The sequence below is a fragment of the Paralichthys olivaceus genome, chromosome 10, assembly GCF_024713975.1.
Source record: "Paralichthys olivaceus isolate ysfri-2021 chromosome 10, ASM2471397v2, whole genome shotgun sequence".
Taxonomy (NCBI): Eukaryota; Metazoa; Chordata; class Actinopteri; order Pleuronectiformes; family Paralichthyidae; genus Paralichthys; species Paralichthys olivaceus.
Genome location: NC_091102.1, coordinates 6,403,839 through 6,419,291, shown reverse-complemented (window position 1 = coordinate 6,419,291; position 15,453 = coordinate 6,403,839). Strand labels below are relative to the sequence as shown.

The 15,453-nt window shown below is 44.3% G+C and overlaps 2 protein-coding genes across 5 annotated transcripts in view; both read right to left on the bottom strand.

Annotated features, from left to right (window-relative positions):
* The window catches only part of LOC109637898 (cyclic AMP receptor-like protein A), a 43,966-nt gene extending 33,758 nt beyond the window's left edge, over positions 1-10,208 (bottom strand). For 2 of the 4 annotated variants that reach the window (XM_020100564.2, XM_069533245.1), the window contains exons 1-8: positions 10,021-10,208; positions 7,984-8,036; positions 7,796-7,850; positions 6,697-6,753; positions 6,561-6,621; positions 4,080-4,167; positions 1,442-1,531; positions 856-894 (exon numbers count right to left, since the gene is read on the bottom strand). In XM_020100564.2, coding sequence (XP_019956123.2) covers positions 856-894; positions 1,442-1,531; positions 4,080-4,167; positions 6,561-6,621; positions 6,697-6,753; positions 7,796-7,850; positions 7,984-8,036; positions 10,021-10,101 — 524 coding nt within the window. In that variant the 5' untranslated portion in view covers positions 10,102-10,208. The remainder of the gene's footprint in view (positions 1-855; positions 895-1,441; positions 1,532-4,079; positions 4,168-6,560; positions 6,622-6,696; positions 6,754-7,795; positions 7,851-7,983; positions 8,037-10,020) is intronic. The other 2 variants (XM_020100563.2, XM_069533244.1) reach the window with 2 other exon arrangements.
* A 2,115-nt stretch (positions 10,209-12,323) lies between these two features.
* Positions 12,324-14,522, bottom strand: LOC109637882 (mid1-interacting protein 1-B-like). The gene has a single exon (XM_020100525.2). The coding sequence runs from the start codon at positions 13,651-13,653 to the stop codon at positions 13,156-13,158; it is 498 nt and encodes a 165-aa protein (XP_019956084.1). The 5' UTR covers positions 13,654-14,522; the 3' UTR covers positions 12,324-13,155.
* Between the last annotated feature and the right edge of the window lie 931 nt (positions 14,523-15,453).

Genomic DNA, 15,453 nt, shown 5'->3' with positions numbered 1-15,453 from the left:
CCCCTTATGTCTCTCCTCCCACCCTTTCCACTTTTCACCTTTAATGCAACAACCCCTGCCCTCCTGTGCCTTCCCCCCGTGAGCAGCCAGCAGGGTGTGTGTGTGTTTGAGTGTATATTTTTTCCTCGACGGGTGCTGCCTTGGCCTCTAATCTCTTGTCTGGTTTGATGTAATTAGTGCTAATGAAGATTCCGTGATCCTGTGAGCAGCTCGTCCCCCAGGGCCACGACAGCATGGAAAACCAGAGAGAGCCGCGGAGCAAAGGAGCACTGATAAAAGAGACACAGGCTCGTTTAGCACAGCTGATAGCTATGTGTTGTTCTGCATGCAAGTCTAAGTGTGCACTTATTTGTTTAGAAAGATTGATTCCCTACTGAAGCTGTGAGCAGCAACGCGATTACCTTGGCTCGTGGTGAGGTGCTGCCGTGTGCGCAGGCATTGGGAGTGTACGTGCGTGCATGTGTGTGTGTTTAAAAGTCTGCGCCAGGGGATTGGCAGAGCCCTTGCAGACTTAGGGCCAGTTGCAGAAAGCAGTAGACAGGCATAATCCTTCATAGCCGTCCTAAACACTTAAATACACAGTGTAGCAACTCCCCTAAATCTGACAAGGCAGAGGCAGATACAGACACATCCACACGTGCGCACCAAACACACACACAGACTCAGACACACTGACACAGACACACACACACAGACAGACACAAACACACAGACACACATCTTGGCCTTACACCAAGAGGGAAAAAACCCTGCAGGCTCCCCTGACATGCAACCCTTCACATTTCCCCGTGGAGACAGCCCCCCCCTCCCCCAGTAGGGGAAGCTTTGATGGCAGCGCTGAGAGGGTCTACTTACATCCCAAATCTCCAGGCTACGTGATCGTCTGTGATCCAGCTGGGGGAAGAGGAAGAGAGAAAGAGAGAGAGAGGGAGAGAGAGAGGGGGGGGAGAGAGGGGGAGAGAGAGGGAGAGCGATGAGAGGGTTACAAAAGAAAGGAAGAGTGTGAGCGGAAGAGAGACTTGTGTGACTGCGGAGGGGAAAAGCTGTGCAGCTGTAGCTATTAATAAGCCGAGAGTGGAAAGAGAGAGCCGAGCCCGGAGATTAAGGCTCTGTCCCAATTCTCATTCCACCTCCTCCTCTCCTCGGCCTCTTCCCCTTTTTTCCCTCACCCCCTTAACTACCCTCCAAACAAATAATGCCTTTCCTATTCACCACAAGAACTGGAGAGTGGGGGGGGGGGGGGCATTTTTACTTTTCAAGGATGTGCTGATAATTGCCAATTTTTATCAAATAAAACTGTGCGAGGGACGAAGCTCAGCTAGAGCTGGAACGAGGCCAGAGCTGTGGCCTTCTTTCAAAGTAAAGACATTTAATAGAAAATATACTGTCGCTGGCTCACAAATAAAAAAGATGCTATAGATGGACCGTTGGCCTTACTTACCACCAGGCTCCCGCGGGGCCATAGTAACCCTTCAGCAGGGGTAAAGAGGCCATGACCAGAGGAACCCCCCACGCCACCAGATGGTAAAACCTGATAAAAAGGAGACATTTATTTCATTCTGAGCACTGAGACTAGGGAGCTATGCCCCTGAGAAAAAGTCCTATGACTAAATCAATTCTTTTCTACTTCAGTTCATCCCTCTGTTGGCACTCTCATAGGGGTCATTTTTAAGGTGCAGATCCCGATACGGCCAGACTGCCAATTACTCATAGTAATATAAACCATAATTATCCTCACTGTTGTGGAAAACAAGATTTACAGAGGAGATGTATGATACAAAACCATAAAAAAGGATGCAAATTCTCTCCAGGCGGCGTAAATTGTGTCTTAAAAATGTGCATGTACGGTATAAACAGACTATTATCATAGAATAAGGTCACAGAGGCTAATAGTAGCTGTCAAAAATAAATAAATATCTCAGATTTGCCATCTAAGAAGTTTGAAAAATCTCAATAACGTGTGTGTGTGTCTGATAGATGAGGTGTGTGCTCCAGTGTCTTGGGTGTCAGTGTGGGCGTCGATACTTTATAGAGCGAAGAGCGTTGCCTGGTCAATAGAGTGGAAGTCCTGCCCTGACTTGTTCCAAGTGCGGTCAATCGAGCGGTGCCGACACAGCTGAGACATGCTCAATCCCTCTCGAGTTGTGCACCACACACACTCTTTTTCACTGGGGCACACTGTGCTCCCCTATGCCCCCCATCTGATGGACAGCAGTGCGAGTGTGTGGGAGGTGGTGGAGGAAAAGAGATGGCTGGTGGTTTAAATAGAACAGAATGGTGGGTGGGAAAGAGACATAGGAAATGTATAGATCCAGGGAGAGGGTGCGCTTAGATAAAACACGAGAGCAAGTGTGTGAGAGAGGAATAAACAAGGGAGACGAAGGGGGACAAAAGGAAAAAAGTGGAAGACCTAAAAAAGAGAAAGCAATCGAGCAGCTGAGCGAGCAAAAGAGCAAAGAGGACAGCGAGGGAGATAGAGAGAGAGAAAGAGAGAAGAAGAGATCGAGGGGGAGAGCGAGAGAGTGTGTGGTGGTGGGAGGAGGGATACAAATGGTGAAATCAGTGCTTCCAGTTCATGGCGTGACGATCGTGCGGGGAGGGGGGCTTGTCAGGAAATCAATGTGGAGAGCTTGCAGACTCACAGATGAACACCACACACACACACACACGCACACCACACACACACACCACACACACACGCATATCCCACACACACACACAACACTTTGAGAGGGAGATGCCGAGGTCTGGAGCAGCGCACAACATGGGCCTAATGAGGCACAGCAGGACTGCTCTGTGCTCTGCATTTCACACACCTGCACGCACGCCATCGTGCAGACACGCACACGTGCAAGCTCACTAGGAAATCTCTCCCGAGGCTCAATCTCATTTCTCCACCACCTCACACCGCTTCTTCTTCCTACCCTCTGTCTTCAGCTTCTCCGCTATCTCTGTGCTCTCTGCGCACAGCAGATCCAGTTTGCCTGAATCCATCCATCAAATACGTAAAAATAGATGCACGCGCGCACATACACTCACAAACGGACACACACAAACGCACTTCCTATCCTCTGTTGCATCCTCTTCAATCACTCTTAGATCATCCAGTCTCCCTTCTCCTTCTCCATCTCCTCTGGCGATTTGTTCATTCATAAACCATCACACTGTGCCGTCACTGTGTGCGTGTGAGAGGGAGGGTGGGAGGTTGTGTTCAGGGGCTGAGGGGTAATTGTGCATGCATGCAAAGCCACATACTCGCCTGCCGAAACACATACAGCTTATCTATGTGCAGTCAAAACACGACAGCCCCCCTGATGCCTCGTCTGCGCTTCGCTCTAACCTATTAAGTGTGGTGGGGTTTTTTTTCTCTCCACTTCATGTGCGACCAGCTACAAAGATAAAGACTTATCCTCCTCCCACCTTACTCTCTCCGGTCGTACAAGAGGTGTGCAGCTCATAAGCCTGTGAAGTCAGCTGATTTTGGCCTGCCCCCTTCTCTGCACCTATAAAGGCATCTTCTTCTGAGTTATAGCACTATTGTATCGTCTGGCTTATTGCTAATCACTGCAGGGAAACCCCCCGGGATTGGTGATGGGGGTAGCAGACACACGAACAATCGCCTTGACTTAGCAAACAGCGGTGCTGCAAACTTGTTAAAGCTGCCTCTTTTTTTCGCCCATGGAGCGCATTTTTTTCATATTGCATGTTTGTGTCAGGAAGCTCCGTGCTAGGAATGGAAAATGAGAAAATAGCTCACACCAACACAAGCAAATTCACACTCGCACTGTGGAGACTGCTCATGGGAGTTTGAGCGACAGAAACACAGCGCTGCAAAGCGTGAAGATGGGTGCGCACACACACTGGCGCTGAACGGCTGAAACCCACTCCCTTTTCAATTAGAGCGTCGGCTGGCTGGAACAGAAAAGGAGGAGGGGAGGAGGAGGGGGGGGGGCTGTCAATGTTCTGTGGGGAGACACATGCTCCGGCAGACCAAACACATGCACACACATAAACACACAAAGTGGGCACAACAAAAAAAGAGACAAACCGAGGGGGGGGGGGGTAAGTTTCCTACTCACATCTCAAATCTGTTGGTGCTTGTTTCTCGGACTAGGTTGAGGTACAGGTTCAAAGTGATGAGGCAAACCCAGGCCAAGGAACTCCAGTCTGTCGACACACACACACACAGAAAAACAACAAGGTCAAATTACAAACTGCCCCCCACACACACAGCATGCACCTGCAAATGTGCATCCAATGTATGTGTGTGTGTGTGTGTGTGTGTGTGTATTTGTGCGTGCATGTGGCCCAATTTTTGATAAATGAAGGTCCATTCTGCAGTAATATGAGGGAAACCTGTGGCTCAGGGTGATGGATGAGAGGGGGGAGCTCCGAGAGAGATAATGATGAACTGTGGAAAAGCAGAAGGGAGATAGCGCCGGAGAGAGAAAGGAAAGGAAAGAGGAGGAGGAGAGCGAGCTGTGGGGAGGTGGGGGTGTGTGGGGGCGAGCGGAGTGGATGAGATCTGAGGGTGTAAAGATGCTGAGAAGAAAAGATGAAATGAAGAAAGGGAAATGAAGGTGCAGTCAGCAGAGGGGCAAAAAAAAAATTAATGCATTTTACAGAGACAAAGAAGAAAGTCGAGAAAGATCGCTTTGCTTTTTCTGCCCTCGTATTTAGTCATTTTCCGTTTTTTTTTTTCCTGTGTGTGTGTGTGTGTGTGTGTGTAGTTTCTGTTGACAGGACAGGCAGGGCCGGTCGTCACAAAGATGGATTCTTTGAATCGCATACTCAGTTTACTCAGTTTCACACAACACACCCCCCCCCCCCCCTACACACACACACACACACACTCTTCTTACACCCAGGGAACCTTTAGGAAGAGCTTGCAGTGACTAAGAAAGAAGGAGGCTGGCCGTCAATGTCATCATCACAATAAATCACTGTCACGGTGATAGAGAAGCCGTCTTATATAACCAGGCACCAGCCGGGGCTTCGCTTTCGCTCGAAAACACCACCTGTCCTGACGCTGCCCCTGCTACCATCTTCTTCCTCCATTTCAAACACATTTCATAAAATTTTATTGGTTGGAGTTAAAAGCAGAGCTGTGCTTCTCAGGCTCCCACTAGACCTGACGCTTCGCAACAGAACAAAGTGCCTGTTCAGCCAGTGTTTATGTACAGCCGTTTGTCCTCAGCGTGAGGATCCTCATGATAAACCGAGGTGACACGCACGAACCCTGCAGCAGTAACTCACTGCCCATTACCCTCTACCCATCTGAGTGTGAGTGTGTGTGTGTGTGTGTGTGTGTGTGTGTGTGTGTGTGTGTGTGTCTCGGTGCTTGTGTGTCTGTCTGCGAAGCAAAAGCCACAAAGGCGAAAACAAGCCTGGTTAAGTGTCGTATTAGCAACCGGTCTTAACTAAGAATCCTTGTGCTAATTAAGGCTAAAGGAGCTTTAATTACAGCAAATGCCAGCAATGCAAATAAAACCAGGATTTCCCATGTAAAAAAATTCCTGTCTCATCAGTACAAACTATAAACAATATAAACGACTATGATTAACTCTAATGAAATGCTGCAGTCCTGTTCTGTCATTGGAGGAAAATGATCTCCTCATACAGGAGACGGTGATGAAACGCTGAGGAATCTGGTTTCAAGGCAGCACCATGAACTGCCAATAAGTTAACAACACTGTGTTTGACTCCCAAGTGTTACACCACCACTGTGGGTGTGGTATTCTTAGTGTGGGTGTGTTGTGTGAATATTCCTAAATGATGAGCAGGTTTAACTGTCAGCAATGACGGCTAGTGAACTGCATCGAATGACAAGCAAATACACACCCCTTCATTTTGAGTCGGACACATAGGTTGAGTTGAACTACAATCAATGCCTATACAAGGCCCAACAGTCCCGCCTTACAGATAAGCCAAAGAGAACAATATAGATCATATCTCCAGTGTGGAAGAATGAAGGCTGATTAAAAAAAGACAAACCAAATTGAAGTCAACTGTAAATCCACTAAATTCAATCCAGATTCTTAATTGGATCTGCACCAAATTGCAATCAAAGTTTCTGGACCTATTGAGCTTTAAGTACCAGTGTCCTGTGATTTGGGGACATCAGTTTTCTAAGAAGATTTACAGGTGTGGAGATTTTCATTTTACGAAAAGTGGTGACTTTCTCTTTTTGAAAATGTTGTCGATTTAAAAAGCTTTCTCGCTCTTATCTCCTCTTCTCTCAGTAATACTGTAGGGTCTCAAACCCCTATTCTGCTGTGTTTTTAGATAATGTATGTTTTGATTCACATCACAAAAATAAAACTGGAAGTAAGCGGAAACAACTCCACACCTTACATTCCAGAAAGATCTAGATGAAAGATGTTATAAGCTGGAACAATCAGTGTCGAGATGCTTTTTGTTCCCGAGCCAAAAAAAACAACTGACAAAGCCGTATTATTTTCCACTGTGATATATGAGCTCCTCAACAGATGTCTTTGCTGGAGTACTCGTCTCTATCGTGCAAAGTTTGCCAGTGAGTAATTAATTCAATTTTGACTTACCAAAGTAAGTTAGCCACCAGGCCTGGAAGGCACAAAGAGACCCCTCTGGATGTGACTCACCCTGGGTAAAGGAAGGAGAGAAATAATAAAAAAAAGAATATTTGCGTGTTTAGTGAAACCGACAGGAGAAACTCACCATGACATATGCTACGCTGTCGAAAAAGGCGGCGACAGTCAGGCTGAGAATCATCTTCTGTACAGGGAAAATGAGAGAACGACATGAAAAGGGATGCCACTGCATTTATATTCACACAGACGAAAAGGGCAAATCATAGATCAAATGATCACTGATGTGGCTGACAGCTTGGGATACGGCGTCCCTGGTGACAACTCGGTGAACATATCACAGAGGGGAGAGTCTTCTTAATTCCCTCTATACAAACCAAACTCAATAGGTTTTTAAGGAATAAATCAATAATCTGCCTAGTCCAGAAGTGTAAAATGGTATTTGCTATGAATGCCAGCTGTCAGTTTTTACTGTGACTGTGACTATAGAGGTGGCTGTGGTAGATACATAAAGAGACACACAGAGCTTTGTGTCCATTTCTGTCCTCCAGCAATGACCCTGGCAAGGCTGCAGAGGAAGAGAAGGGGTGGGGGGCGAGGAGGAGGAGACAGAGGAGAAGAGCACAGGAGGGCCACAGTGCACTAAAGACTATTGACTGACAGATAACCTTTGTGTGGAGATGGAGGTAAAGGAGAGGGTTTGTGTGGTGTAAGAGGAGGAGGTGGAGGAAGAGGAGGGAAGAGGGAGGAGGAAGGTGAGGCCACTGCTTTCGACCTGGTTTGAAGGTAATAGGATCCATCAGAGCTCGGCGTTAAGCTGTCACTTATTTTCTGATTAGGAGGATAACGCGAGGCACTGCTAAACCTGACAGACCCGCTAGACCGGCTTCAAAAACAGAAACCAGCTGCAGAGTTCACAAGCAGCACGCTCAACCCCACACAAAGAATTTATAAATGTGATGTAGGATAGGAAATTTATCAAAAAAGAATTTGACTGAGATTTTTCAGCGAAGACTCAGACTAATGTTAATCTCTTAATTTGGAGAGAGGAAAAAGCCGAGGACGGAAATCATTACCACGAGTCACTTCACTTCACAACTGATTAATCTGTGCATTTTAATTTGGTTCAATTATACCAAGATTTACAAATTCTAATTGAACACATTTCCTGTGGCAACAAAGCATAAATAAATGGAAAACATACTATACATTGTAGTGTACAACTTTACCTGAGCCAAAGAGTGATATCTGCGAAGCAGCCAGATCACAAACAGCATGAAGAGACTGAGGAGAAAAGAAAGACAGCAATGAGACATTTCTTGTTAATTGCATTGGTCAGTAGAATGTCAGTCAGTAGAGCAGAGGCCTTAAAAACAAAGTGTAAACTGAGAAAGAAAAACTATCAGGAAATATTTACCATCCTGCTAAGGAGATCGTGCCAGTGGCTCGTTTTACTGTTAAAATCACCACCTGTCAATCAGAAACACACATAACAACACACAATTAATAAAAACAACATACTTTTTACTTAGCTACATACTGCGTGATATTTTTGTTTGTTTGTGTACGTGCCTGAAAACACACATGCAGTTAAAGGAAGTATTATAAAAAAAAGTCCTGATTTGTATACGTTAAAAACTGCAAGCATTTGAAATGTAAAGGATTCACAATGTGGTTGAACCTCATTCATCTGAGGTGTTTCTGAATCACCTCCACTTGCATTTGACCCATTTTAACACAATATATAACACAGATTGCTGCTATTAGACAGGTGAAGGGAATGATATACTGACAGGCCTGTCTGTTAACCGGGCTAGAACCTGACACACTGCATATTTTGTGCTAACCCACATCCAACCTGAAACTGATCTGAGAGCTACACTCGGAGAGAAGACGAGGAACAAAAACTAAAATGAAAGAAAGAATGAAAAGAAGAGCACACAGATGAGTCAGTCCTGTAAGTGTCCGAGAGTATAAAGAGAGAAAATGTCCAAAGAATAAGCAATGACCACCTTATGCAGCCTTATAATATTAACACAGATTTGATTTCAAATGAGTGAAGTATTGGGGCTGCAACTAATGAGAAGAACTCAATTAATCTATTGTTTTCTCATTTGTTTTTTAATACTGAATAAAATTCCTGCTTTAATATCTAAAATGTGATAAGATGGCTTGTTTAGTCCATCCATTGGTCTAAACCCAAAGAGATTCAGTTTGTTATCACATTTGTCAAAAAGGAGCAAATCCCCACAAACTCAAACTAGGAAATGTTGATGGCACGATATGAAAAGGTTGTAGATAATAAATGGTTCATAAAATGAAAATATTCAAGTTTTTGTCGATTGAGAAATTAAGTTAACAATCCTGAGTTTCAACTTAAATTTGTGACAAGTGTTGCTCAAAACACAAAGAGAAGAGGATCTTGCAGGCTTGTTATCAACTGATTAGTTTACATTCCTTCACTCCCTTTTTGACTTGAAGTGTTTAATTTTCTTAGTAATCTTTACTTGAATGAACGAGCAATCGTATTTTGCAAATACTCCAAAGACACATATGGGAAAAATAAGGACAGTGGATTCATGCCTGAACATTTTGTCTTTAATTTTCCCGAGAAGTGAGATGCAAAACTGGTACCTAGGAAGGTCGGAAAGTGTAAAACACTAATTCATTGCTTGTGATTGTGATCGATTGCTTGTCACTAAAGGAGAAATGTGGGCCCTTGGCAAGACGGCATTACTGCAGCATTCCTCCTGTGATGTTTGAGCCCACAGACGGGATGATAACATGAAGCCTCAAGCTGCTGACGTGCAAAGATATACCTCCTCACATTAACTGTGGCATGGACTGACTCTGTCACTAAACTTTAATCAACAATCATTGATCCAGTCTGTTTATTTCCTGACTAAGTTATTGGGAACATAAGGGAACTGAGGTTTAATAATCAACTTTTTACACTTATGCAGAAGATGGAGACTGAACACAATGTAAATTCAGTGCAATCCAGTTTTTAAAAAAGGAAAAGCAAATAAATGTACTGTTTTTGTTTGATAAATTACACATAATAATGGATTTAAAATATTACCAAGGCTTCAACGAGGGCAATCTAACACACATGTAGGAGGATAAGTGGCTCAAAAGACGCGAAGTTGTTGGTTTAATATTAAAGTTTTCGTTAGCTACAGCGTCGTAGGTGGAAAATAACTTTATCTCATATTAAACAGGCTAATAAACAGCTAGCCTGTTGATGACTGATCGACTGCACCCTAACAGTTTAGCCCCGGGAACCATGCTAACCTCTAATGATCGATAAATCTATCGATCATGTATGAACCCATCGGGCGCAGTCATCGCTGACCCCAGAGGTGAGCTAACAGTGACACGTTGTGAAGCTAACCAGCTAATTAGCCCCCAAGCTAAAAAGAAAACAGAGCACACAGTGGCGTTAGCTACTTACGCATCGATAGTCTTCGGTATGTGCATTAAAAAATACGCAGCGTGAATCGTTACTAGGTGGCCGTGTGTCTACAGATTCCATTTTCACTCAGGGTTATTTATTTTGAGATGATTTCGCCTCAGTTTGGTTTTGTTTTGCTGGAGCTTTACTTCTACTTCCTGTTTCTACGGTGCGCACGCAGGGACAAACTACATGCGCTGCGCGTCTGTCGCGAGGGAGTCGTTGAGTTGTTTATGAAAAGTTGTTTCCACAGGTTGTCTGATAAAACCCTATTCTGTAACATTACATGTATAGATTAAAAACTGTCTGTGCATTTCTGTTGAAATTCATTTAATTAAAAAAAAATATATATATTTATTGCATGTTTGATGCTGATTTATTTCATTTTATTTTATTTATAGCAGATCAGCACTTTATTTACGTGGTACTCTTGTGCTACTGTATACCGCTGCTACACCATATTGAGAAGGACATATTGTTGCTACTATATAATTCTTTTACACTTCTTTAAACTTTCAAACTAATGTTCCCAACTTGAATAACATGTTCTACATGGAAATCGCAACAAACAAGGCTTCATGACGGATCAAGGCACCAGCAGGGTTTGGATAAGCAAAACACACTGGATACGGAAACAAAGCATATAAGAAATAGCCTGTGGTTTCCCCCTCAAAGGTACTAAGATTATCTGTTCTCTTTGCTTGTTTATAAAAACAAGTCTTTCTTCTTTGCGCTCATTTTAAAATTCTATATAAATGCACAATAAAAAGCAGAATTAACTGGGTGCCGTGCACAGTTATATAAACTGTCATATGTATTCCCAGCCTATAGAATAAACAATAATGTGTGGAGCTGGTTAAAATCGAATAGAACACCAAGTGCAACAGTTTCCCTCGGTTTGTTTGAGTTTGAAAGTTCAAGTGGTTTAAGGTGTTGTCTCTTAAACTCAACTGACAGGCAACATTCCTCAACTGCAGGCCTTAAACCCTTCCTCCTCCCTGTTTATACATTTAAATCCTGTTTCTATATGTATATATGTATCCAAGTAACACATTTTGAGATGCATATCATTATAAATGGAAATACAAGAGTCTTTGCTGATTGCAAGTAAAATAATCCACAAGAGCAACAAATGTAGAAGTGCAGCCTTAGCCCACATAACTTTTAGTGTCATAAACCTTTTGCACCTTCAACAGAATGCTGTTCAACCACAAATAATAATGACACTGACACTAAGTAGACCACATGCCTCCACCAAGGTAAACAGGCCCTTGACTTCCATCCAGCTGCACCAAACTGCACACATACATAGATACCAGTCCCCTAAACATGCCTGAATCGTGCAGTATTCCCTGGAAAATATGTGACAATGTCAAAAGACACTCTATCGCTAAATGTTAAAGACAATTCAAAAAAAGTCATGGATCTGCACCCTGATCCAAAATTGAACGGGTTCCCGGCTGAGGTATCCTTCCACCAACCTTCTTAATAATTCATTCAGTTGTTTTTGTGTCATCTTGTTTCCAAACACACATAAAAACCAACCAACAAACCAATTGAGGGAAAACACCCTCTGTTGCAGAGGTAGTAATAAAACAAAATCAAAGAATCATATCCTGAGAGTGAACTTCTGGAGGTGAAATCTGCATCAGAATAAAAGCACCAGCAGCAGCTGTGACGAACTCTTTGCAAGTGTTTACGTTCTGTCTGCACAGCAATCGTTACATCACCTGTATGAGACGATGCATTCAGAGACACTGCAGAGATGCAGACAATTGTGTTTCTGTCCTCATGTTCTGTCTGACATTTTGTCAGTGTATTCTTTAGAACCCGGTTCTCTGAGAATCTCTGAATTGCTGCCCATGTCTCAGATTGTTTTTCTGCAGTGAACTGATTGTTCATTCTATTATTAAACTTCCAATAAATCGTATATAACAGTGTTTTGTACCTCCGCCAAAGAGGTTATGTTTTCAGCCGTGTCTGTTTGTGGGTTTGTTTATTCCTCAACTGGCATTAGACTCAAAGCGTCTGAACTTGGTGGATGGGATGGGGCGTGAGATCTGGCTCACCAAGGAATGTTTCTCACTTTCATGGTCATTGTGAGACATTGTCTGCAAATATCTCAAGAAACAATGTATTAATAATATAAAAAAGCTGTCATATTTCAGGTTGTTTAGCCTTGTCTGTGGTGTCCGCTCTGATAAGGGGCAAGGTAGAATAACAAGTAGACACCTGTGATTTTTTTGTGCTGTTTGCTCACATTTTTTGCATCCATGAAAAACAAACGTACACAACAAACTGAGTATTTTTAAATAAAAGTTTTATTTTGTAAAAACTTATATTTTCAGTACAAAATTTGCGTGGAAGGTGCGTACAAAAACGTTCACTCACTCCGACAGATGGACAAATCCAGTAATACCTCAGTAATGACAACATAAATGACAATAACAACAATGCATCTCGTGGAAACTCATCATTATTCTCTGTGCTAAAAGAATTATCAGTTGATTCCAGTTCATTGACCATGTAGGACAGTGGGAGATCATGGGCAGCTGCAGTAGCGTAAGCCTCCTTCCATGCGAAGCACAATTTAAAGAAACAGAAGCATTAAACTTGGAGAAGCACAAATACATGTGAACACACTGACATCATCAGCATCACAGGGGAGGAAGCTGAGTCTTTTGTCTGTATCCCCATACACAGAGAGAGAGAGGGAGGGAGGGGGGTGGCTAAAATGACAGGTCCTCCAACTTTGAAATGACATCTGGCTCTCAAACATAGCTCCAGTGTGAGGTAATAAATAATATGTTAAATAAAAAGGTTTAAATATGTTTCATCTGCGTATCACAAGAACTGAAAGGCATCATGTGCACAACACGCAGAGTGCAAAACATTTAAGAGGTTTGGTGTTGAGTACACAAGATGCCTTCTTCAAGATCAACACATCTACAGTCCACATACCACAGAGCAGACCAACACCATGTGGGCTGGTAGAGAGGAATTAAGCTGCCCCCTTTCTCTACCAGTCGTTTCTATTTGTCAGTACATGTAATCAGCATGGCAGCAGCAATAAGGCCTATTGATAAGTCAGGTCAGCTAGTCCAAGAATAAAAAAGGGTTTTCTCCCAGTTTCTGTTACTGGCCCCATCCTCCGATACCAATCTCCTTCTTGTAGCGCTTGGTCAGGGAGTTGGCCTGCTGCGTGAGCTTGGAGAGGACACCTTGCAGCCCGGTGAGGTGGTACTGGAACTGCTTCTCCAGATCCTCGTCCTCCTCCTCTTCGTCCTCCTCGTACGACGACGAGGACGCGGAGGAGTAGGTGGAAGTCGTGGAGTTCATGCGGGTGATCATCATGGTCTCCTGTCGCCTCTCGTCATCGACCGTGGCGCAACGCACGCCCCACTCCATGTCCGTGCGGATGGACTTGAGCAGCTGGTAGTAGCTGTACATGTCCCCCTCGTCCATGTCCGACTTCATGGAGCTCAGCTCCCGGTCCTCGTCCAGTGGGACGTCCCGCAGCAGGCTGGGCACCATGACGGTCTGGTCCATGTTGTTCACGGCGCCGATGAAGCGGTTCATGGCCGTGAAGAGTGAGTTCTTTTGGTTGTGTGCGTCTGACAGCTGCATCATCATCTTGGCGACGGTTTTTTTCAACTCAGCAACAGAAGTGAAATAGAGGATCAGCGGCTCCTGTCTTGTTATTGCTCCTCTGTGAGAGCCCTGCTTTAATTCTGAGCTGATCGGCTTAGAGAAGCGGCTGTGATGCTGCTGCTGCTGCGGGGATTGGCTGTCCGGTGAATCAGGCGAGCTGCGCTGGTCGACTGGCACGGTTCTTCAGTGTGTCCCCTTCGTGGACTGTTAATGTCTTGTTCGTTCTTTTCAATTTGTGGGAAGACGGGTGCGCCTTTATGCGCTTCGTGATTTGAAGGCGGTGCCACGACCTGTTTGTCAGGTTCTCCCACTGCAGCTGAAACCAGACCCAAATGACCTGAAATAGCACAGTGGAGCATCAGAGGGGGCTTGGCACTTTTTCTGGAAGAGGAGTGGCTCCACATTGACAGTGGGAGTAAAAAAAAAAACCTCATGCTCTTCTTTCAGTTTGATGTATTTACAGGACGCTTTGCCGTGCGTAATTACGCACAGTCGCTGTCACTCCACTTCTCAGCTCTCTCGTCTCAAACTTCACTCAGAAGCTTACAATGGGAGTTTGTTCTATGATTTCTCCTGAAACAAGTCACTGACATTACATCATCACATTCTCTTCCAGTGAGCCAGACACAGAGAGTCATGCAGAGTGAGGCCCAGCCGAGCAGCCCGGTGTGATGAATATTCATTAAGCCATCAGCCCACTGCCGGAGCTGCCGGTGAAGCCAATCCGATGGCCCCGTGCACTTCCGAGGCGGGACAAATCTGTGTTGGGGCCAATGGGGAGGGCCACTCATTTGCAGATAGCAAAGGCAACACGTGGTCCAGCTCTGGAGCGTTTGAATGATTTTTAATTAAATTCAGAAATTTTTATTTCACTGTGTCAGCCTGAACATTGGAAGAAATATTCGGATGCTTTACTTAGATAAAAGTGAAGCAGCCTCACTTGCCTGCATTCAGGTTCCTGCTGTGGAAAACAACAGAATTTGAACTAATGTAACCTCACTGTGAAGCACTAGAAACGCCCCCTGATAACAAAGCGATAAAACTTGTAGACACAATGCATCAATGCATCATTTTTTGCTTTTGTTGGTAGAGGTGGAGCATGTTTTAACTTCTTCACGTACAGTTATATTGTACTTCAATGGCTCCTGTGTGTCTCCAAATGATCACAAGAGATTTCTGAGTGCTTCTGAGATGATTAGTGGTTTATAAAGTAGAAAACGCACAATTACATCAATGAAACGGGGAATGAAAATGTCATAAAATCACAAATTCATTTGTTAATGAGCGCTGCGTACACAACCAACAGTCTCTACAGAAGTATTATAGGCCTGGTTATCTCCCCTCGGGGTAACTTTAGGCTAAGACCGTTGCAGTTACTGACAAGCTTTTCAGATTACACTTAAAACCAAACTGTTGCACCATCCAGTTTCCAGCAGTGATGGAGGATTGCTGATTTCCCTCCACTCTTCTATCTACAGCTGCTGGTAAACAGGGGGGGGGGGGGGGACTCCAACATAGCCTCAGCCTCTGAAATAGCGACCATTAGCACTCCATGCACATGTGCCGTGCATGCTCTGGTGCAGTGCTCAGCTTGAAATCTGAGCTTTTGTAAACACTTCTGGTCAGACTGAAACTTTAGCCACAAACATGTTTACTGCAGCGTGGCGGTCATCGCGAGAAACGTGTGATGAATTTGCATGTATGCATTTTAAAATAGGCTCATTTCCTAAGAGAATAGACTCATCGGAGGCTGATGTACTGAGGAGGCCTGACTGATACTCC

Excerpts from the sequence above, each read along its gene's own strand:
- LOC109637882 (XM_020100525.2), bottom strand. The coding sequence starts at position 13,653 with ATGATGATGCAGCTGTCAGACGCACACAACCAAAAGAACTCACTCTTC.